This window comes from Serinus canaria, chromosome 2, assembly GCF_022539315.1.
Source record: "Serinus canaria isolate serCan28SL12 chromosome 2, serCan2020, whole genome shotgun sequence".
NCBI classification, from domain to species: Eukaryota; Metazoa; Chordata; class Aves; order Passeriformes; family Fringillidae; genus Serinus; species Serinus canaria.
Window position 1 is genome coordinate 103116219 of NC_066315.1, and position 25286 is coordinate 103141504.

The 25286-nt window shown below is 38.3% G+C and overlaps 2 protein-coding genes across 6 annotated transcripts in view; both read left to right on the forward strand.

The window, feature by feature from the left end:
- MYOM1 (myomesin 1) overlaps positions 1-5110 on the forward strand; it is a 73369-nt gene extending 68259 nt beyond the window's left edge. For 2 of the 3 annotated variants that reach the window (XM_030237164.2, XM_018909091.3), the window contains one exon: positions 681-1644. In XM_030237164.2, coding sequence (XP_030093024.1) covers positions 681-953 — 273 coding nt within the window. In that variant the 3' untranslated portion in view covers positions 954-1644. Of the gene's footprint in view, positions 1-680; positions 1645-2619; positions 2744-3964 lie in introns of those variants that run through there. The other variant, XM_018909095.3, reaches the window with a different exon arrangement.
- A 6411-nt stretch (positions 5111-11521) lies between these two features.
- The window catches only part of LPIN2 (lipin 2), a 43975-nt gene continuing 30210 nt past the window's right edge, over positions 11522-25286 (forward strand). For 2 of the 3 annotated variants that reach the window (XM_009102337.4, XM_050970731.1), the window contains exon 1: positions 20219-20565. In XM_009102337.4, coding sequence (XP_009100585.1) covers positions 20479-20565 — 87 coding nt within the window. In that variant the 5' untranslated portion in view covers positions 20219-20478. Of the gene's footprint in view, positions 11688-20218; positions 20566-25286 lie in introns of those variants that run through there. The other variant, XM_050970732.1, reaches the window with a different exon arrangement.

Sequence of the window (25286 nt, forward strand, 5' to 3'; positions counted from 1 at the left end):
TTCCTACAGGCTGATGGGACTGAGTTCAGTCCTTAGGAACAGTATTAACATCCAAGGGAAATACTTACATGAACACTAAAGAATGAGTAAAGCCTGTCTTGATTTCAGTTAAAAATAGTTTTACAGAAGTGCATAAAACACTTCAAGTCTCTTAGAAGAGCTGTCAGGGCACAGTTTAAAAGGATCCCAAATTAAACAAAATATTCCAGGGCCACTTTGTTCTTAGTTATCTATAAAGGCAGCCACACTTTCTTTACTTATGGGAGATATATATATATATATAGATATATATATATATATATATATATATGTGATGAGTTTAATGTGAACAAGATCATCTGACAGTTCATTAAAATGTCATTTCAGGTCTAACACACAAATGCAGATAATATCTAATTTTATATTAAAAAATATGCATGGAGAAACCTCTACTAATGATTATGAGAGTCGAGAAGAAGGTCCATAAAATATTGAGAGGTTTTAATGGCATTCTTGAATTAACTGAGTTCCTTCTTTTCCTTTATGATAGAGTGACATAAATTATTGATTACTGATGATGGTATGCATCCCTTTACTAAAAGCAGAAAGCTAAATGGGAAGCTGGAATATTTGGAGAGTCAGGCATCTAAAAACACAGCAAATATTTACTGACAAATAATTCCTTTGTACTTTTTCTGTAGGCACTTAATCTTTCTTGCACTGTCTGGGGAGATCCCACCCCAGAGGTCTCATGGCTGAAGAATGAAAAATCATTTGTATCTGATGCCAATTGCATCCTGAAGTTTGAATCTGGAAAAAATGTCAGCTTTTCCATTTCTACTGTGTCCACACAAGACTCTGGGAAATACAGCATTGTGGTGAAGAACAAGTATGGTACAGAGACCAGCGATGTCACTGTAAGTGTGTACATACCTGAGGAGGAGAGAGAGTCAGAGCAAGAGAAAAAGCAGTAGGATAAAATGAAAACGTGAATTTAAGTCTAGAGGACAGAAGTACAGAGGAGATTTTGGATGTTAGGCTGATATAATCCATGTGTGTAAATGGCTTTCTGCTTTAGCAGGCAGCCTTGGATTTTTCCATTCACTTCACATTTGCTTCTAATGCACTTATTTATGCCAGGGAAAACAGGGCCTTTCCTAAATGTTTTCTTAATGCTAACTTCACAGACACTAATTGTAACATTTTTAGCAAGGCCAAGTGCATGCTGTCTGTAAACACATGCTCACCATTTCATTCTCTTCCTGGAGCATCTGGAAGGAAAGGGTCAAGAATTGTTTCAGTGGAAGCAACTGAGGTAGATGGTAAGATCAAAAATGATCGGGGCGTACTTGAGCAGCAGTTAGGATTTGTTCCAGCTTTGGTAAAGCAGCAAAAATGCAATGTGTTAGACCACAGAGAAATGAGTGCTGGCTCTTGTCTGTGTTAAGGCCCCTTTGTATTGCTGTGTTAATTTAGTGAGGCCTTAATATGGGTGTCATTTACAGCCCTAAGTATTGTTTAATCTGCCCAAACAGGGTAACAGTACTGTAACATAAATGAAAATAAGGCTTAGGAGGCCAGGATTGATAATATGTGTGTGTCTGTAAAAGCGTATGAACTCTGCTCTATGTTCACAAATAAACTGAATTCACTTCTTTCCTTCAATCACAAGCTTGTTTCACTGTGTCTTGTTTTATTAGTCACAGCTCATGTAGTTGTGCACTGTATGTTGGTGTCTTAATGCTTTCACCACTGTAATTACCTCAGGCTTCCATTTAGATCCCTGTTAATCTTCACTTTGCTGTTTGCAATAAAACCACAGTGGCACCTCTTCACACCTCTCTGTCCAGACCTTCATTGCTTCACACCTTAAGTCAACAAGGTATTTTTGCAAATCCTGTCACCGGAGTAGTCTTAGTCCTACGCTTTTCAATGCACCTGGGCATGAATTGTGATTTAAGGGCGATATGTAAGTATTTTGTTAGATAGAAAAATCAATATCTGTTACTAAAAAAGTTCAGATTATCTAGTCACAGCAGCTGAGTAAAACAGCAAAACAGTAACAAGAATTAATTTTTAAATTTCAAGATATAATCATGATAAGATCTGTGATTTGAGATAGAGCAAGCTTCCTGAGTTTGAAGGACTAATGCAAAATTATGTTACAATTTTGCTTAGTAGGACCTGAAGCCAATTCAAGGATGATATGCAGGTTGCTCCATCTTTGTCCCATGACATCCAACATGCAAACAACAGAGTCACAGCTCTTCCATCCTCCAGAGTGCAAACAAGAATATGACCTGCTCTTTGCAATAACCAGTGTTTATTACTCAGTATTATTTTTAATAGTGATTGCATTTTGACAACAGTTTATTTCTACAACTTTATTTTCAAAATAACTGCCTCCTGCCTCCCTCCTTTTGGCAGAACAGCCAGGGAATATAAGTGGGTCACCTCCCAGGTAACAGGCTGGATTCTACTTTGCTTAGCTTTGGCAGATGAATGTGTCCCTGAAAGTTAGAGTAATAAGTTGCTTCAAAAGGGATCACTTCCAGGGATTCAGTTCTGGGGATTTCAGGCTGAATCTGTGATGCATCCACATGTCTCCCTTGTGCACGTTTTGTTCTTGCTTTGCTTCAGGTGATTGTGATGCCTGTGTCAGGGCAGATTGACACAGTCCAAGGACACAATCAAAATAATAAAACTGTATCTAAAAAGAAAAAAGCAATGTCAGCAAGCAAACAGAAGGAAGGGGGAAAGAAAGGTAAGAGTGCCTTCACTCTTGGAGACTTTTATTCTAATGAAAAAATTGCTAAATTGTGATGGAGTTAATTGTCTGTGCCAATCAATATTTCATAGGTCCCAATCAATCAAGTTTACAGTAGAGATGCTCTTAATCAACAACAGATGCAAAGTATGAATTACCAGGTTAGGCCTAAGTGAAAGACTTAATATTTTCAAACCACCTTTTCTACTTCCACTGCAAACTGTCACCTTGACTAACCTGGCTGATGGAAGATTTTGAAGTCATAATAAATACTCCTAAATTTCTGGATGCAGAGGAAAGACTTTGTAAGCATGTATACATATACAGATGGTATTGTTTTCCAAAGTGAGACTCATTTCAGCAGCTAGATGTTTGCTATTTCACCAAAAATAAGGCCTTGTTGATTCAGGAACCCTAAATGCCTAAGTCTTTTAGAAAACCCTGACTGTTTAGCCACTGCTTGAGATTAATCAATTATTCTCTCCTAGTTTTACATCCATATTGAATGGTAAAGTTGGATTTATAACTGACCACTTTTTGTCTCATTTATAGGAAGGGTAGAAAATTAAAAGCTCTCTGGTGATTCAGCATTCTCATGTATTACTTGTATATTATTTTACTGTTCTTTCAGAATCTACCTACCATTGCTATTTGGACAATGATTTATTCTTCACAATTACATCTCTCTCATATAGAGCACTTTAGCTCCAAATCAGTCTTAAATTCTGACAATATCAGAACATTTGTTTTACATATTTTTGCCTAAGTATTTTTTCTTTGTATACAGGGTGTATACATGTTATATAATTTCTGACAGAACATTTTTATACTTTTATTCCCCCCCCACATATTTGCTCCTAAGGCAAGAACAAATATTTTACAGCATTTTCTTCCTCTCTTGCCTTACTGGTGTGGTAGACTTTTCTGAGCAATCCTGTAAATTAGGTGACTTAAGCAGGAAACAATTATTTCTGTACCTGTAAATGTTTTCCAGTATCTACCTCTTAATAATTTTAATTAGAGACATAAAGACTTGGGCTTGGTTTTAATTCCATAAGAAGTAGTAATGTTATGTGTGATAATGAATCTCTTTATATGGCTAGGGAAAGAGGAAAGGAACATGATAAGGTCATAACCAATGTGAAGGAAATGTTGCTGAGCACAGTAAATATTGTTTCTTATGATTACTCAGAAATTTTATTACTTCTCCTAAATCAGATTTTATTAAGCCATACATAGAAGAAATTACTGCTACAGAAGAGACACCTGATCCAAATGAAATACCCCCTGTGGAAACAGAAAAGGATACAAAAAGCAAGCAGCAAGCAGCAAAGAAGACTGCTGGAAAGGCAGGAGTAACAGAAAAGGTTCCTCAACCCACAGAAAGTTTGGATAGGCAGGGAAAGAAAACACCAGAAAAAGCAGCCTTGGGTAAACCCCACTGAACTTCAATGAAGAATGTGATCCTGTCACCAACAGGATAAGTTCAACTTGAGATTTCATGAGTGGTATCTTAACCATATTTTAGCACAGAAGTTTATTAATATGTTTTTTTGTGTAACATTTGTAATATTTCCTAACTCTAAATTTAAATGCATAGTAGATGGGCACTTATGTTTCAGTACCACATAACTGCACTGCAGGAATTTCTAAGTATCTGAATAATGATACATGTACTGTCAATGTGAATTTAATTACTAAAAAATGTCCATTATAAGCAGAGTTCCTTAGAGAAAACCCTGTCTAGAACTGACACATTTACTACAGTGTAAAGGAATACTGGTATCACTTACACAGATGTGTTAATCAATATTTATGGACCATCACAGCTTGAGGCAGATGCTGCTTACTTTTTCAAGGAAATGACATACACAGTCTTTCAAGGAAATGACATACACATGCCATGTGGGCTCTGCTTTTCCCCATGACCAGTCTGGCCACAGTGGAAGATCTCCAGAAACAAAACCATCTCCTATGGATGCAGGGGGGCATAAGTAATTTTCTTTTGATCCAAGTTTCATGCAAATCTTTTTCATCAGGTGGACCAGGACCACATCTGGCCATTTTTTTATCACCAAGACTCACATGACAGCTTTCCAGTCCTCTCCATTAATTCCCTTAAAGCCTTCATGAGTTACTGTGGATAAACCATTAACCCATTAAGTATCAGCTGCCCCCCAAATGCTAATTTTCCTCCACAATTTTTGCCACAGCACTCAGATTTCTGATAAACCCACTCCTCTTCCTCAGCAGCTCAGCCCAAGACTATCCCTTCATCCACTCACCATCATCATATCCACTGGTTTCTTATAAGAGAATGCAGCTTCATGGTCATGTAAGTAAGGAATTAATGCAAAGCAAGAATCTCTGCATTTAATCATTGCTGTGCTCATTCACGTTCATTACTGTGTTCATTCACATGTTTATGTACTGAGGATATAGGAAAATATGACTCATTTGCAAATGCTTAGATACCATGAAAGAAGCAGAGCTCAAGCTGAAAAACAAACCAATAAAAATAAAGGTCAGAATTTATTTTGTTGCTATGCAAGCGAAGTTCAACTTTAAAGTGACCAGAAGTTATAATAAATTAAAATAAAATATTTTAATTACTAAGAAAATATTCATGTTGCTTTCAATTCTAAGAAGGCTCAATCATATTGTATTGTCTTTTTTCAGATGGATTATTGATGAAAGATCACTGAATTCCACTGGTATTTCTAGGTGCTGGATCTATTACTAATGTAGAAATACTGAAAACACAAGAAATACCAGTTTCTAATCCATCATTACAGAACTGTTAGCATAAGAAAGCAAAGAGTCTCAATAGTATGTAAATGCACAGAAGTCAAGACATTGATATCTCAGATGAGAAGAAATTAATTTCTTTCTAGTAGAATTCCAATAGGATTTTATTAAACTCTTTTTAAAACCAACAGAAATTTTCTGGCTGGAAGAAAGACTGGATAGAAAACTTATATGTAGGCAAGTAGAGTAATAATGTTCCTGTAAATCATGTAAAGGGTTTAAATAACTTGGACGGTCCACAGGGAGTGACAGAAGGATGTAGGATGCGACAGAGAAAAATTGTAGAAATCAAAATACTGACATCTACACAAAATGGTGTTGGGAGACACTTAAAAGCAGACTGAACTACAACTAAAACTATCCAACTACACTTAGGTAGTGTTTGACATTGAGCTCGACTCAGTTCTCCATCACATCTTTTTCTAAATCTATGTATCATAGCCCTGCAGTGAAGGACATAGGTCCTTCAGAGAAATGCAGTAAGGAGCATTTCCATGGCAGGACACCCCGATGCATGTAATTTCTCAAGCAATTATTACAGAAAATGATAAATATCTAGAGATCTGCAATTCTTGCACTCTGTCAGAGTTACAGAGAGTGGCCCTTCAAAAGCAGCACAAAGCTGCAGGTTGTTTCACACAATTTCACACACACATTTTGCATTGGCAATTATTTCAAGCTGCCTTCCATCTGCAAAGATCCATCACCTCTCACAGCTCCTTGGGGTGGGGAGCCTGTCTGCCACGAACACCAGCGGCAGTGAGTAAGTTATAAATAGAACAGACTGTACCACTGAGAGCCTGATCCAATTCCTGCAGAATGCCGCAGGGGTCTCTGCATTAGCTTTAATAGAAATCAAGCTAGATCTCAGAAGAATGTCCTAAAAATGTCCCAAATCTCAGATTACAAAGCCCATTTTTCTCACCATGAAGCCAATAGCAGATTTCTCTTTTGTGTAGCAGAATCAGGTCTTAGCTTTTTGCTGCAAGAAAAATCATTGCTTTCCTGATTTTTCGATTAAAACCAACTAGAAATAGCTTTAAAATTTTAAACTAAAATGCAATAGAGTTAGGGGATTTTTTTGGTTAAATTTGGATGGCTCCTCATAAAGCTGGAAATGGAGTCACATCAGTATTGTTCTACAGAAATACATTTGCTATCCAGAAGAATAGCATAGTTAGGCACAGTAATGAGACAAACATACGAAAGATTACCCTCCCTTTTTAATTTTGATTATTTAAGCTGTAGTGGTTCACAAATATATAACAAAATATTCAAAATTAATGTTAACAAAATCGTTGAGTATGCTAAAGCTTATTATGTTACTGTGGTTGAATAATTTCTTTCTTGCATTTTAAATGTATTATTTATATTCTATTCTCCATTATAAGTATGAAAAATTGTTTCAGTCTCTGTGCACTATATAACGATAGAATGCAAATTATTTCTGTAGCAACAGGATCTCCTTTCAAACACACAGAATCATTTGACTACATTTAAACTCAAGCACTGGATGCCATGTTTATCTGAAGTGCACTTTTCTTTATTTTCTTATTTCTCACCTACATGTTCCCTTTCAGCACACATTAGTCTTAATATTCAAATTTATAATTATTTTAGAAATTTATGTTCTCATGTAATAATAACTGTATTTAACAACAAGGGAAAGTATTGCAATAGGCTATATTATCCAGTCACCTTCTAAAACCACAAAGGATGATTTTTGAAGATGAAAAAGGATGAGAAAAATAGGCTTTGACTTCCACTGCCGTAAAGGCACTGTGATTCCAGCTGCTCTTGAATTCTTCTGGATTTGTTAGCCAAATATTGAGGAAGATCTGCCTGTGCTCTGAGAGTGACAGACATAATTTGGTAATACATTAAGCCATAATCTTTGAAGCAGCTGGATGTAAACTGAGATCATCCGTAAACTAGCACAGAGTGCACTTCTGCTCTTTGCTCTTGAACAACAACTATAAAGTAAAAGCATAAGTGACATCCCATTTAATCTGCACTTACAGGGGACAGACACCTGCAACAAGCCTTTCCCCACAGTTTCTTGTTTGTTTGTATGTTTTGGTCTTGCCAAAAGGACATTAAGTTTTAAGAATTGAAGCAAAATGTTGTCCAGGGAAAAGAGCCACAAAAGCTGTAAAGAGAAAAACGTTAGAAAAAAAGTCGGTTTCACAAGGGCTTCTAGAGATAAAGGTATTGTGAGACAGATGAGAAAGGGCTGATGGAGAAGAAGGAAGGCCCCAGATTTGGGTGCAATTTTCTGCTGACTTCTGCCCTTGTCTCACTTCCCATTTCATTACGCGAGAGCTCTTTCCTGCAATCTCCTTCTGCAAGTTTTCAAATGAAACACCCTTCCTTCCTTCTTTCCCAATCTTACATTTTCTACTATCCAATTTGACACAGTTATTTCCATTTACCATTTCATCACTTATCCTAACAGGACCGGAATAAAACCTCTGGCTTAACTAGGCTGAGATTTTTGGCAAGGATAAGGAACTTCTTAACAGAAGGCCTGAAATCTTATCATTATCTATTATCAGAAAATGGTTTGGAAAACACTTGCTAATGGTTGACAAAGAATGGAGATATATTGCTTATATGAGACTCAATTTAAGTGTGCTGGCTTAACCAAATATGTTAACTCTACACACAAGTCCATCTACTTTTGGGACTATTGATGTCCTTAAAAATTTTGGTGCATCAAGAAACAGTTCCTTACAGCCCTGAATCCTTGCTATTAACTTACTTTCTTTTTTTGTTTTGTTTTGTTTTATTTTGGTTTTTGTCTGTTTTTTTGGTTTTTTTTTTCCATTTCTTAAATGGAAATAAAAAATAAAACTAAACTAAATCATAACATCCTGTCATAATGTCATTCTGATCTGAGAGACGTTATGGAAAATGCTTCTGAGGGACATATGTTGGTCATGACTAAGAGATCTACAGGGTAAGATATCATCCTGTCTGCTGTAGTATAGGCAGGACTGATGGTGGGTATGGAATAAATGACTGCTCCAGAGAGTGGTTTCTTTCTGAGTGTCGTATGCATACAAACAGGCAAAATGACAAAACTATACCTCATCACTAATGCCAGCTCTTTTTCTGCCTTATGTGCAGGTAGCCCTAAGCAGGCTACCCCTCTCACACACTGCTGCTGCCAGACAGGATCCTCAGCTGAAGAGCCAGAGAGCCACTGATTTACATATGGCACTGGGTAACATACTTTCAAATTGCTTCCTCTCCACCAAAATACCACACCAGTAAGCAGCTGCTCTCATCATGCCCTCCCCTCTCCCAGATGGGGGAAACAGCAGTGACATTTGTGGTGCAAAGGCAAAATGAACATAAATGAGGTAGTAGGTTACCTGTGCCCGGGAGGCCCTGGATTAACCAACAGTGAGCTGTGGTTCAACACAGACCACAAACAGTGCCTCGATGTGGAGAGCTCCTGGCTCCACCACTCCACACACTCACAACAGAAACCAATCCCACTTGATGGATACAGCTGTGGAAAATGCAAGCCATTTTACAGCTTGATTGTAATCATCTATGTGGAAGTGCAAAAGAGTAAAGAATACAGAAGGAGAATACTGAGGGACATCTGCTTCAGTAGTCCTGATTGTGTAGATGTGATAATTTTGGAATGGTAAATGTTCCCTAAAGGGAAGACACTGTGTTTTCAAATAAATGCTTTTTACTCAGAAGCACTTATTCCAGGTTTGAAACAGAAAAGTATGATCTACCCATTTGTTAGCCCTCTTCAAGTAAAGATTTTTATGGCTTATTTTCATAATAGGATTTGCTTAATGTCAATATTTGAGGACATATGACAGATTTAGCCCCCTCTTATCTCCCTGTGAACAGGTCTGCCTGGTGTTGAAAAGGAGAATCCCATCCACTATAAAAATAACTTCTTGTTACGACCAGCAAAGATAAGATCACAGAAACCCAAATGAAAATACTCTGTTAGAGCAATTGCTGAAGAGGTTTCCCTCCCAAACTGTGAGACTAAGATGCCAAATAAGGAACTTGGCAAAGCAGGGAAAAGATCTGCAGTCTGTGTGTTTGTGACAGATGTTATGCTAATGTGGCTAGGTAATTATTATTGCAATGCTCTACTCAAACAGGAGGCTCTCAGAAAACTGCTGCAGCTGAAAAATGGTTGTGCTGAAGGGTGGCAAATTGCTCCGTTACTCTTTGTTGCTTCCATGTATCCTGAGTCCTGGAAAGTGTTCCAAGATTGACTCAGTATTCCTGACAAGACAATAACATCATCAAAATGGGCAGGTGTGAAGTCTGACCTTCCTTTTTACATATCCATAATACAGTCACCCTGTCCACGTAATTCTGTGTTTGTGCCTTCTTCCATTAACCAGTTTCCTAGAAAACCCAGCCTGCATGTTATTCAGGGATAGATTTGTTTTAGTTCCATGCTCAAATGGATTTAAATATATTATCTACAAATAAGCAAACTCACTGGCTATAATCTTTTAGGCAGCTTGTCCCAGGAGGTACAGATGAATAAACAGATCTTATTTCTTTTTAGCACTGGTAAAAAAAGATTGTCAGGCATCTTTTAAGAGACACATGGACTATCATAATAAATTTTGTCTATCTATTACTTTGCATGCTAGCATGCCTTTTTGTCAGTTGCCCTGAATGCTCTGCCATCCAGCCTGATTTCTCATCATGTGACAACTACATGAAACCTATTTGAAAACCTAAAATGGCTCTAACACTAAGAGGGCCAAAGCCCCACTTTCAACAAAATTTTTAGCAACAGACTGGTGGATGAAGTAGTAGTTGGTAGAAAAATGGAAGAACAATAAGATAAAGAAGCAACATGGATAGTGATAAAACACTTAATTCACATTTGTGAAACCCAAATTGTATTTCCAATTATGCCGCTTCTCCTTCTCTTTACCCCTTTTTTATGGTGCAAGTTGTCCAAAGTGAGAATTTTACCATGGTTTAGTACATATTATGCTACAGTATCATCTGGGGCCTCTGGGCAATAGTGTGACTCAGGTAAATAATAACACATCACCAAACTTCAGCAAGCAGTGGTGTGAATCATAAAAGCAATGGGCAAATGAAGCTGCTGTCCTGAAATGCATACACAGCCTGCTGGACATGTTCTGATTTTGCAATTCTGCACTTTCACGACTATATATATATAAAACACAGAATCACTGAATTAATTATGTCGGAAAAGACCTCCAAGATCGACTACAACCTACCAAACATCACTGTGTCAACTGTGATGGCACTGAGTGCACCATCCAGTCTTTCCCTAAACGCCTCCAGGGATGGTGACTCTCCCACCTCCCTGGGTTAGGCATTCCGATGTCTAACCACCCTTCCTGTGAAAAAATCTCTGTAATGTCCATCTGAAACCTCCTCGGGCACAGCTTGAGACTATGAGATATAGATAGATGATAGACCTATAAATATATAGATATATAGATATAGATATATATAGATGATAGATATAGATATACTACGGCAGAACGCATATGTGACTTATATATGTCTGTGTGTATAAGGATATGTATGAAGAAAAATAAATTCCCTCCTCCTGTGGGTGGGCCGGTAACTTTCAGAAGAAGGATGGAGTGAGGGACGTAAGAAGTGGCAAACACCGTGAGGGCAGCGCGTCTTTTCCGCCGCTGTCACGAGCTGCGAATCCTGAGCCCCGGCACCGACCACGGCCAGAAGCAGCTGCTCCCCCGAGGGCTCCGCTGCTGATCCCAGCTCCCGAGGGGCCGGGCAGGATCCCGCGGGAGGCTCCGGGACGCGCTACGTGCTGCCGGGGCCGCGCCTGCCGGGGCCGCGCCTCCGCCGCGCGCACGCGCGCCTCCTTCCCCCCCTCCTACCCGGCGCCGCTCCAAGGTCACGTGGAGCCCCGGGCCAGGCGCGCCCCCGCCGCCCGCCGCCAGCGGGAGCGCGCGCGCGCGTGCACGCGCTGCACCAACGGCCGCCGCTTGGCGCAGTTCGCACCCGCCCGGGCGCGGCTCCCCCGGCTGCCCGCTGCCGTCCCTTCCTCCATCCCTTCCTCCATCCTCCAGCCACCGTCCGTCCCTCCTCGGCCGGCGCCGGCTCCCGCCGGGCCTCGCTCGAGGTAAGCGGGAAGGGGCCGCTGTCGCCGGTTCGGCTCGGCGCGAGGTGTCCCTGCCTGTGTGCGGAGCGAGCCCGGGCGGCCACCGGGCAGGGAGGGAAGAAGGGAGAGCGGGAGGAAGGGAGGGCGGCGCAGGCCCTGCCCCGGCTGCCGGCCCGGGCTCGCTCCCCGCAGTGAACCATGAGAACCTCCCCGGAACCGTCGCTGTGGAGCGGGGCCGCCCGGCCGGCACTGCCAGCGCTCCGCAGTTCCCCGCAGCCCAGGCCGGCGGGGCGAAGGGGAATCACCCCTGCCGTGCCCCGGCCGTCCGGTGTGCGGCTGGGCAGAGCGGGGCTGCGGGTGGCGGCCGGCGCTGCCGCCCCAGCGCAGCACGGGGGTGGCGGGATTGCCGGTGTTCCCGGCGCGCTCGGCGGTGCCGCTCCGGCACACCGGGATACGTGCCTCGCCTCGCCTGGCTGCCCAGCGCCTGCCCCTCTAACCCGGGCACTGGAGTCTCGCTCCGGCCGGGCGCTCCGCCTCTGCCTCCCGTGTCTGTCCTTCTAGTGTGGGGAGTCTGAAGTGGAGCCACGCTGCCCGCAGTTTTTTGTGTGCTTCTCTTTGGGGTCTTGCCAAGTGTGCGTCTGGTTTAACTGGTGTGAGCTACGTTTTTCTTCTCCTAAAGTGGTTACTGAGTGCATGTACTGAGTGCATCAGTGATTTTTGATAGAGCAGGGCAGTATGCTGTATAAACCTGTGCATTTCCATCCAGAAAAATGATGTCATAAATATACCTGTGTTGTGGCTGCACTTTATACATGCCTGTCATCTGGTTACCTTCTCCCCTCCCCCCCCACCCGACAAAATTCCACTGTTGTTACAAGAAAGTATTTGTCAGCTGTATACCCTATTATGCAGGATACTGTCAGAGAAGATGAAAGATGACCTTATAAAATTTAGTCCTTAGAGTTATAGAATATCCCAGGTTGTAAGGAACCCACAGGCATCACTGAAGTACAACTCCTTGGGGTCTATTCTGGTTTTCTTTGGTTGGTTGGGGTTTTTTATATTTCTGGGACAATTTTGCATACTGAGTATTTAATATTTGCAAAATAGAAAAAAACCCTGTAGCATTACGTGCATTTTCAGAATGTACAGCTATTCATTAGTTGCAGTGTGAAATTGTAGGTCACAAAATGCCTTCTTTTTTTTTTAATTATTTTTTTTATTTTTTTGAGGTGTGGGAATGTCTATCACTTAGTGGACACATAACCAACTTTTTTTGTATACGTACTAGGCAGCTAGCTCCAGCCAGGGCCCAAAGTTGTTCCTTCTCTCCTAGTCCCTGCTAGAGTTCCTTTGAATTCCAGAACATACAGGAATGTTAAGAGTTTTGCTATCCCTTAAAAAAAAAATCAAGGAAGACCTCTTCACTTGAATGGCATAAAGCGAAGTGCTCCATAAAAGTATATGACTGTTATATAATAGACTATTAAACAGATACGCTGAAGTTAAAATGTTTCTGAGTAATCTCAGGATGCCAGGAACTTTGACTGAAATGCTGTATTATCTGGTATTATTCTTAGTTGCAGTAGGAATAACTAGGATAGTGCTGAATGGCTCTCATCAGCAATTAGAGTGTTGATTTTTAAGCTTGTATCATAACTTTTCAGTTAAGCATGTCAGAAAGTTTGAGGTTTTTTAATGGCCTGCAACAGAGATGGTGTTTGAATTTATTCTTGGTTCTTAATACTTCATTTTTTTCTTGGTTCTTAATATTTTGGGTTGTCGCAAAAGTAAGTGTAGTTCTTTGTTATTGTTTGTTTGGAAGACCTCCACATAAAATGTTTCAGGTTTGCAGTGCAGTGAATTTTATGTCCTTTCCCTCTGCCTCTAGCGTTTCCTTCCACCGGTGTAAAGTCTGGATCAGTTAAGGGGAAATCCAAACTGCAGGTAGGGCACTTGACACCTCCGTATGTAGCTTGAGGCCCTGAGCAGCCCTTTTTTGCATTGCATGCTGTATGACTTGGTCTCTGCCTCAGAGAATTTGCAACCTAGATCAGATAGAGGTGAAAGGATTTTGTTCAAAGCCACTTTGGGAACCTTTGTCAAAGCCAGAGGTTAATTTAGTTGCAGTTGTTGCTTCTCTTCCGAAAATGGTTACACAGTTAATAGTCAGTCTAGATCACAATTTTAGTCTTAATCCCAATATTTTGTTTTCCAGTCTTGCATCTTTTAAATTCAAGATCACAGCATACAGGAAAACAGTTTCTCACGGTCTCTGTGTGAGCACAGAATCTGTGCTTAAGTTGGAATTTCTAACAAATTGGATTTTTTTAAAAATAGCTTTGGATTATTTATGAAATAATTTTTAATCATTGGTTATGTCATGATTTAGCAATAGGTTCTTATGTAACTGTATGAAAAGGGGTGAAGAGACCGTTTCTGGTGTGAGATTCAGTGCTGTATGTTACAGATAGACACAGTGAAGAAGCTTTCAGGCATATACACAACTGTGTGTGCTATGTTTGTGATCAAATACAAGTGTGAAGTGTATATATTAGATGTCTTCATCCTATACTGGGCACATTCTGAGAACATAGCATAGTAGCAAACTGTATCCCAGTGACTTTTGTATCTGGAGGACGTTCTTCTTGATCTTGTTGAAGTTACAGTTTAAGGTTCTTCAGTAATACAAAGATGTCATCTCTGGACATATCTCACTGTTACATAAGTAAGCAGAGGGTTTTTTTTCCTAAGTTATAAAATAGAATTATCCACTTTAAGCATAGTAAAAAATGTTGCTGCTTTTGCAAAGAATGTGGCACTTAAAATGCATTTAATCTGCCTAGCTGCTCTCTCATCTTGGTTGTTACATTAATGCTTGCATTTCAGTTTAGGCAGGCAGACTGATTTAATATGAAACTGTCATGCTCAGTCAAGTCAGATTGTCTTTGTGCTTGAGGACAAAGCTTAAGCACATTTTTTTGAGATTTTTTCCTTGTATTTCTAATTCAAGGGAATTATCAAAGAAAGGATGCTAGCTTCCCCTTCCTAGCTAAGTTTTTTTATCAATTTCTTTCACCTTTGCGCTGGTGTAATTTGACATTAGTTGTCAGAAGTTGTCCTAAGTCACTTATTTTCCCAGGACTAAGGGACACTTCCTCATTGCTTCTGTATGCACTGAGTGAGCAGATGAGATTTTTAGCTGATGAATTGGCCCATTTCTTTATCCAAAGTGCTGAAGTTCAATACCAGAAGTGTAAATGTGCAAAGTAATAATAGAAAAGTCTGCAGTGTACTAGGTGACATAGTTCTGTTGGTGTATGTGGCTGAAGCCAGCTAAGCTGGTCTTAGGCTGTGTCTCTAGGTTTACTTGTCTTTTTTTAGACTGCATAGCTGTCTCCTCAGGAAATACACTTCTTCTGAATTGATGGTTATGAAAAGCCTTTTAAAGGAAATGTGTAAAGGATTCTTTTCAATATTCTTTCAAATAAGTGCTTTGGATAATGAGTTGTAGTTGTGATTCCATTAGAAATGGAAGCAATTAACTCCCTCAGCTAACTAGAATCTAGTTTGTGATGTGAACTGAAATACAGTGATTTAAAGAAAAAAAGTACTTAGTGGTGACTTAAAGCCATTCATTCCCTGAAGGAGAAAGTATGCCTGTTAACACAAACAAGAAATCAATCACAGGTGTGTTGTGTCCTATATAGACAATGCAGACACTGCTGTGTGCTAGGGGCGAGCAGATCCCTCAGCCAGATGTGACCTCTGTGGTCATTACAACTCAATAATGCAGTGGATTGGCTTTGCTGAAAGAGTAAGCTTATGCCACTTTGCTCAGCTGTATCTAATTTTTCTCTTCCCAACATCTCATGTAAATACATCTGTGTGGGAATTCTGTAAGACTAGCATTCTTACCCCACTTGTTAGTAATATAGCCAAGTCTTATGCAAATTAAATTTAGGGATATTGGTTTATTATGGTATATGTTAAGGAGTTCAGCAATATGGAGAATCTTATCAAGCGTCTTATCAAGTGGGGAAAAAAGGTATCTTGTTTATAAATGCAATATTTAGAGCTCTATAAGTATTCCATATATGTATTTCTCAGAATAAGTATTATTTCTGCTCTTGTCAACCTGAAGGTTTGTGCCAGTCTCAAATCTTATATTTGTGTATCCATTCTAAATGTAAGCAATTTATTTACCGTGAATAGATAGATTAGATACAGGTAGATTTCATGCGTGCACACATGTGACTGCATTTTCTTGCTTTGACTTCTAAACCTGGGAGGTTGCAAGAAAATTTAAATACACCTGGGGGCAGATAAGCACCTGGAAAGAAAAGTTAAAAAGAGGAAACAAAGATAAGGAACTGCTGGATTGCTTATTAAGGAAATGCTTAGTCCTTTGTAGAAACATACAGGAAAAGCTTCATCTGCTTTCTCTCATCTCATTCAAAATGAGATTGATAGAATTTCCATTCAGAAACATTGGTTTCTGTGTTACATGTCTGGAAATAAGTTCAGCCAAGGATGATGTGGCCTTACAAGAGTCTGTGTTGCTGGAAGTATCTTGAGTGTGGCGGGGGGTGGTGTGGGATATGCCCATGCAGATTCCAAAGGGCTGCACTCTTGGATTAGCCAGTTACTTTTTCCAGTACCTTGAAAGAAGTTGAGGTCTCCTTGTGCATAAGAACATTTTATGTATGTGTAACCTAAATTTTTGATTGAACTGATCATTTTGCTAGTAAAACTCAATTTATGAACTCTTAAAGTATTCTTTGTCCTCACTGATGTTCCTTTGTAAACAGAAAAAAAAGGGTAACTTTTTTAAAAAAAGAAAGTGCTTAAATTAATACAAGGACACATACTGTAACATTGAAATCAGGTGATTCATTGCAGATTGTACAGATAAAACTGTTGACACAATTACAAAAGCACTAACTCCAAATAAACTGTGGATTTCCTTTCTTGCTATTTTTTCCCCCTGGTGATAAAAAGTAGTTAAGTTGCACTGCAAAATGTTTTGATTTAAATGCCTCTTAATTCCACCTGACAGGAGATCTTGAAGGCATTGAATTTACCACATTGCATCATAGGTGCAAAACTAATTTGATTTTAATTTTTAACCACCAGTTTAGTGAGCAATACATAACTTTTGTATCAATAGTGTTTCTCTAACATGTATTAACTTCTTGAATTCTTGTACCTGCTGTTATTACTTGTGATAGAGCCTTTTTTTTTTCTTATATTTTTTGAACAGCTGGAAATTGCAGGTAGTACTGTCTAGTAGTATTTTTCAATATTGTTGAACAGAATTTATTTTTTAGTTACATGTAACATGCTAAAATTAAAAATGTAATTCCATGTTATATCTTAAGTACCTTCAGCTTTTGTATGGAAAATCTTAGCAAGTTTATTATTTTTTTTTTAATAAGAAGTGACTTTGATGTTGTTTTTCTACTCTGCTAGAGGAAAAACTAGCTGTTCTCTTCTAGAAAAATTTGTGTGTCCCTTTCAGGAGGCATCTCAGGCAGATAATGTTCATTTAGTATGTTTTTTGTTAGACATGTCAAAGCTTATTTTATTATAGCAAAGTTAATAACCTTTGAATTAGGTTCATATAGAGAATGGATAGACTTTTGCACTTAAAAATATTGGAGGTGTTGTGCTGAATGTGTTTTAGCACAATGTGGAATGAGCAGAGCTTTATTTCCAGTCTCAGTAAGCAGATGATTCAGACCAGAGATGGGACCAAGAACTTGGGCACAGAAGAGTGTTTTCAGCCCCAGTCTGATTTTTGTAATCTGTATTGGAGGAGAAGTGGCAACTCCTCCATTCTTTTTCGTACCTAATAAGCAAAGTGTAAAAGTGCATGAAAATAGAGAAGTGTTGGAATTTTGGAACTGGAGTCGAGCCTTGCGGAGAAAAGACCTTTTCCAGGGTCAGGATGATGTGTGAAACTAAGAATTGTCACACACCATCCTGACTTTGGGAACTGTGGTGTTTTGTTCTTGGTTGATAGTAGATAAAATTATGTGTGACAAGGTGGGCTGAAGGAGACAATTAGAACATGAACAAAGGCCCCATACTTGCTGTATCTATTAGGGTATATAAATTAGTGAAGGATTTGGTCCATTCATTTGTCTTGGCATACTTATTCTCATCTCTGAGTGAATTGGGATAGTGTGCTGATAGAATCTATGTCTGTAGGATTTGTGCTTTTTCCTTCCAGAACTCAGAATGGTATGCACTGCTGAGAGTTGGGGAAATGTCCTGTAGCTTTTTTCTGGTGGTGTTTGTTCTACAGTTTCTATACAGTACAGTCCAATAATCACTTAAATGTCATTTTCACAGGCAGTCAGACTTTTACATATCCCAGATGGTCATTAAAAAGAAATCTGATTTGCAACTGCAAATGTAGCTTATTGAGGCAATGTGCAAAGCGGTAAAAGAAAAGGGAGAATCGACCTGAAAAATCAAGTTCTAAATGTGCTAAACTCCCCTGCATGTTTAATTCCTAATTGGTACTGAATTTTTCATTGCCTAGGTGAAAAAAATACTGCATCTCTGAGATGCTATAAAACTAAATGAAATGCAATTGAATATATTATGACAGTTGCTGCAGAAAACATTGTTTTAAAAATGGAATCATACTTCCCATCAGGGATTTTGACTAATGAGCAACAGGATAAAATGTGTAGACTCACAAAGAGCAGGTCAAAGACAGAACATAGGATGGTGAATGATCTTGGTCAGCATTATTAACTCGTGTGAGTCTGGTGAGAAAACTCGTCAGTGCTTTCTGAGACTACCCCACAGGAAAACCTACCTACACCCAAGAGCTTCATTAAGGTTGCATGGAAAACATTGCTTCTAACACTTCCAAATTTGAGGTATTTGCTTTTCAAAATAAAAGCTAATTTTCCTGTGCAACTTGTAAGTACATAACCTAGCGCTGAAACTTACTCAGCAGGAATTACATTTAACATACCTTATTAATATTGAGAAATAAAAGACAAGAGGGCTAACAAAATGTGCAAAGCTTATTACCTGCCTAAATCTTACCTTACTGCAGTGACACAATTTCATCTGTATTCCAGAAAAGCTATTGTGTAAAACACTCTTATAAGCTTTGAAGAAAATAGTGTCCATCTGAAATACTGAACGACATTGAAATAGTAGAGATATCTCAGAAAAAGTCCCAACATAAATGAGGTCAGCAGTGTTGGAAAAGAAGCACTGGCATATGATTTTTACTTCCATTTTGCTCATAACTGTATGTTTTATCCTGTATTTTAATGGAACATACAGGATAAAGGGATGATGAAAAGGAAGGAGAAATTGAGTGTCTCATAATTCTCAATGTTGTATGAAAATACTTGTCATGTTTGCTAAAAAACCCGTTCGTTTTTCCTGTAAGAGCCAGATGAAATATGAACTTATTCAATGTATAGAAAAGGGCTCAGAGATGGTAGCAGTTTACAACCTTACTGGAGATACAGTAATCCCAACACTCAATTTAGGATTTTGTCATTAACACTGATGCAGTTTTGGACTTGAGTGTAGTTCATTAATTATTTTGGAAACCTACAAGCTTACTTAGCTTCATCCTATAATGTGGTTCACTCTCTTTGCATCAAAGTCTTTTACATGAATTTACAAAACTTAGTGGAGGAATGGTAGTAGGATAATAGTAGGAGTAGTATGCCTGGATATTTTTTTTAAAGCTTGTAATTCAAGAAGCAATCCTCCAGAGTCTTCTGAGCAGACACACAGTAACCCAATGAGGGTGGGAAGGAGGTGCATGGGTTTAGGATGTTGTCTGTGTTGAGGGGATATTGATGGTCCTCAGAGAACGTCTCTCACATTCTGGGACAGAATCGGTGCCTTATACTACTTCTCTTCCTCAAGTTATTTCACCTATCCATTGTTTTATTTAGATAAGTTTCAGAATTCCTCAGATGAAAAATCAATTCCTGTTCTGAGTCATGGAGCTAGTTATTTAAAAAGCTTGTATATTTTGTCCACACACTCACATTGTACTGCTTTACAATTATGTTTGAAGAAAGCAAGAAAATTTCCACAGGAAAACAAATGCTCATCTTGGTATGCATTGGTTTTATATGGTTTAGTATAAACTTGACACCAGGTCAGTTGTCTCTTTGCTATTATTATGTAATTTCACTTTCAAGAAGGAGGGAGAAAAGTTCGTGAATAGCAGACCCTGAAAGGTTGTGAAATTTGCTGTATCAAACATGACTGGCTGCCCCAGTGACGCCATCAGCAGAGGGAGCAGCACACGGAGTGTCAGCTGGCAGTCTTGACTTGGGCTAAACCAGGACTTTGAGTGCTGCTGCCAGAGCTGGAGTTGCAACAGTGGGTGAAAAGTCTCCAAGTGAGCTAATGTAGACTTTGCTTAAGAATCATTAACCAAATCCCTGTTTTCATGGGAGCTTCAGCTGTGGTCATGTGACATGATGCAAACCAAGATCATCACCTATCAGTGCAAACATATGGCAAAGTCAGCCCGTGTTGTCACTTATCTCGGAGAACGCGAGGGGGCTGGGACATTTCAAGCAAAGCCTATTGGTGAGAGAGTTTCTGTGTGAGCTTTCTTAAAGAAGCACTTCCTTTTTACTCGTAGTTCTGCGTGGGAATGTATACCAAGCAGTTTCCTCTAAGAGACCAGAAGGTTTACATAGTTCTTCTGCTTCTATGAGAAGAGAAGAAATGCTGCTACAACATTTTCTTACGGCTGTAATTTTCTCATTTACCTGTATTGTGGAAAGTTAGTTTTCTGTTTTCTGAGATGCATAACTCAGAAAAGGATGTTCTTGAAGATGACTCAAATAGAAGTGATGTTGCTGCCCATGAAAAGGTTCCTTCTGGAATCTTGGTGAGTTTGACAGATTTATTGCTAAATATGGGTATATAATTTCCTATAACACAGTTAAAATATATAAAAATTGACTGCCTATATTTAATAGCATGTGGAAGACTTTAATTAGGCATTCAGCAGATTTACTTTGTTTCCCATTTTTGTTCCATAACTGCTCTGTGCAGTACTAGGAGCAATCCTAAACCCCCAATTAAAATCTTTACTCAGGAGCAAAGATGTTTTTGTTGAGTAGGTCTGATGCTACAGTGGTCCTGTTTGACAGGGTCATTTTCCCCCCCCCATTTTTTTCAGAGTACAAAATAGAAACTAGTAAAACACTTGCTAAAGATTTTCTCTGCTTAAGGAAAGCTTCTGCCTCTTAAATTTATATGTATGCAAATAGAGGCAAAAGGAGATAAATTGAGGTAAACCACTGCTCTCCATGTTTTTTTTTTTTTTTATTCTGCCTAATCTCTTGAAACAAATACAACTTCTTTGCTGTTTACATCATGTGGCATTAGAGGTATTTTTACACTCTAAATGTATCTCTAAATAGAGTGTGTGAATAGCTACACTACTGGAAGCTAAGATCTGCTTTTAAGTAACTTTTTTTTTTTCAATGATAGTTAAAATTCATGCCCTTTAAAGTTGTAGCTCTCTAGAGCAATCTGATACCTTGCTTTTGAGTAACTTGCACATTTTTTTTTTCTCTTGTTGAGCTAGGCACTTGTAGTAGGCATGTTCATATGGGTGCATTTGTATAAAAGGTGATGGCTTTAAGAACCCCAAAAATGCAGTTTACCATTAGTAAAGTGGTTCTCCATATGCACAGAAAACACCTGTTGTGGACAGACTTTTGATTACATCTTGCACCTCTATATGGATGTTACTGAATAACACTAAAAAAATGTTAAAGAAAACATGTTGGTCTGGTGGCAGCTAAAATAACATCTTTGTTAATGACACAGAGATAGAATTCCTATCCACAAAACCTCCTGCTCAGGTTATGCTAATGTAAGCATTTTGTGGTAATGAGTTTTGAAACTTTGTCTTGTCTGTCATATAAAGCATATCAGACACTCTGAGGTGGAGTACTGTTTAATTATTATTTTTGAGGGCCACTGCTGTAACATGAGGAAGTCAAACAGCATATTCAGGGTTAATTTTAGTTGCACTGATTTGAGTATTTTATAAGTGGAGGCATTTTAGTTATCGAACTGCTGAAGTAGATATTTTTATTTTGTATTTATTTTATTTTTTATTTATTTTTTATTTTATATTTATTTTTATGCTCTCTCAGAAAAAGAAAGTTAAAAAACCAAAGCAGTTTCAGTTTTGGCTTTTGGCAGTGCAATGGCTTATTGCCAGAAAAAAAACGTTATTTTCCTGATATGTCATAGAGACTCTTTCCCCCATTCCAATTACAATTGCACTTACCTTAGTGGTATTAATATATTCAGCTCTAAGGATTTTTGCAAACTAGGTAGCATTGCATAAATATTCAAAAATAAGTCTCTCTGGAGCCTCAGAAGTCAGAAAGAATGTTTCTGCTTTGATATACCTCAGGTATTCATAGCCTTTTAATTTGCTGTCTGAGAGGAGTAAGTAGTAGTGAGCTGCATTAACCTCATTTTTTTTGCAGAGTTCTGGAATTTCACTGCATCAGGCAATGTATAGATCCTGGATATTGAAAGAAATAAAAATTAAAAACTAAACAGAATTGTGAAGTATTACTGCCTTGCCTTTCTTAGTTTGTCTTTTCCATCAGGCTTTTGTCCTGAATTTCTAAACTAGCAATCAGCATGCTTTTTAGGTTTTTATAGGAGGTTAGGAAGGCATACTGCTCTCTGCTTTCAAGGCAGTGATATTTAAGAAATAGTTCCTAAACATGAAACAAAGAGTATTATCGAGGAAATATTTTGTCTTACTGGTTATGCCATGATCAAGATGTTTCTATTGCATTTGCAAAAACTAACACAATAACATTTTACACTGTTCCTTTCTCGCTGTAGTCTGATTCTGTACTTGTTCAGCACAAGTTTCCCAGCAATATACAATAACGTTTAAGCAAAGCTCAACCCCATTCCTAGCCCCACAAATGTTAAAATCTCTCAGCTGGGCTGATATTGACATTTGAGATAAAATGGTGTGTTTCTCAGGTATGTAGTGACACTTCATTTCTATTTGATCATTTTCTTGCTACAGTTTGAACCTTCTTATATAACAGGTTTATCTTGCAAAGTGAACCATTACGTTAAAAGCTGAATTGCAGCCTGGTAAGCAATAATGTGCATTAGTTTATTACCTTTATCTACTTTGGTTTACTTGCAATGTACAAAACAACGTTTACATTAAGACTTGGATCATAAAAAGCTACTTTCCTTATAAGCAATGTTTTTAATACTCAGTAGGTACAAAAGTTCATGACTTTTGCAGATGTAAGAGTGAACTGGTTATGAACTTTCAAATGTACAAGGTTATTCAGTGTTTGTATGTTCTTAAAAGTGGCTGTGCTATGAGGTCTAGAAATGAAACCAATACCTGTAGAAGAGAGAACATTGCTACAGGATACTTCTGCTACAAAAAAGCAAGAATATGTGTAAAATGGGTGAATGCTTTTGTCTTGTGTGGGTTGTGTGGTGAATTTCTATGGTCAAGTTACCATGTATGTGAGAAAAACTAGGTTATTTATCATCTGAACTCAGTTCTTAGCAGAAGGTGTGAAATTTTGATCTTTTTAGAAGTCACTGCTGAAATCTTAGAGAATTTCTTGCTAATGCCCACTTCCAAGTCCTGTTCGCTAAAATGAAATGCATGGAATGAGGACCCTATTAAAGACTTTTATTCCTGATTGTGTCAAACATTTATTTTAACAAATGCAGTCTCCTTGGTGACACAAAATTAACTTTCCTTTCCAAGCTGATACTGTAGACAGCTCTTGGAAGTGGCCAAGTTAGAGCCATGAATGATAATGATTATGCATTAAAGATTTTATTTTTTCATGAGATTGCATTTAAACATGGCTGTCATATTAGGTGAAGACTAATTGCTTCAACAGGAAAGCAGAGATACTGTAACGTCTCTGTGCTGAGTTACAGTTCCATGAGATGCAGCAAATATCTCACTTGTCAAAAAGATGTTCAGTTCCCTGCCTCTTTTTTTTCCCCTAGCTCTCTGCTGCTGCTCAGGGCCTCATGACTCAGGTGTTTGTCATGTTCTGCTTAATGAGCTAATCTAACTTACTAACAACCTGCTGAAACAGACAACAACAAAAAATGGTAGACTTTTGCCAGCTGTGTCAGAGAGCTAAAATCAGCTCATTAAGAGGGTCAGATGAGGAAAGGTTGAAGTGAGACCTTCCCTCTTTAGCAGGAGTGAGCTGTTACTTCACTATCAAGCAATCAGTTTTATAGTTGTACGTGAAGCTACTTACAGATGAAACTGAATTAATGACTAAAGTTGATAGAGAGTCCATCCTCCTAATCTCATTACTCACTCAATGACAGTCTGTTCTTTTTGTCTTCATCAATAGGCTACAGGGAAAAAATTCTCTAGCATGTTACCTAGAGTAGTAATTCTGTGGATAATTTGAAGGCAGTGTTAAATCTGTATTGAAAACCCTCTAGCTTCCTTTGTAAGTCTTGTGAAGAGGAAGGAATTATTTTTAAAAAATGTTAATATGATTCAGTAATATATGAGAAGCCCGAGATGGAGAAAAATGTTTCCATGGCTGCTGTGTGAAAGTAGGTTTAGATTTCTTGCCTGTTTACAATTATATCAGTATAGAGATGCCAATAAAATGGTCACTTTTGGGTGAGTGTAAGATGCCCTGTGTTACTCTAAGGAAGTCTTTGGAGGCTCAAAAGAGAATAACTGATTAATTATATAGACAATTAAGCCGTATCACTAGGAAGAACTGTTGTAATGCAGTATGGTTTTGTTTAGAGGTATTAAGAAGAATCCTAAACCTTGTTCAATGACTAATAAAAATAAAAGTGCAAATAAGAAAAAAAAATATTAGAAATAATATCCCAAAATAGTTGGTTTTTTTTAAATATATGTATATATAATTTAGGCTCTTTTATGTGTTCAGTGTTGTGGATTTTGCTTGTTGGCAGTGGTTCTTTGTTTTCCTAAATATCCTTAACTTCAAGGCTGTATTTGCTTGGATGTTTTTTAAATGAGCTTATAGCAGACTTTTGGGTGGGAGGCAGAAGATGGTAGGTAGAATGAGGAAGAGTTGCACTTAGGTTTCTATCAGAACATTTTCACAGTTTTCCCTCCTCTTCCTATTCAAGCTCAGATGTTCTGAGAAATCTTTGGACTTTCATTTCTTATTAGTTCAAATTGTGTTCTTAGCCTGAAAGACTTGTAGTCATTCAGAATTCATTCATTTACTTAAGTATTTTTAATGGATTAGACAGAATTTTCAATTTGTGATTCTGTGCTCTTTATCCTGTTTATTATAGCATAATCTTATTAATGTATGTATCTCTTTACTCCCATTACATACTTTGATAATTTCTCTAAGATGACTCAGCTGTTTCTGAAATACAGAGCTGTAAAGGAAGAGTTACATGCAGTATGTTCTACAAACCTTTTTCTGACTTCTAAGATTATTTTTTTGCATCCTTATGTACAATTATCTCCATTTTCCATATAGGATTGGTTGTATTAAAAAGGCAGTGCTCTGGAGAATGAATATTTCTTTTTAGCTTATCTGATTTATTTAGCATCAC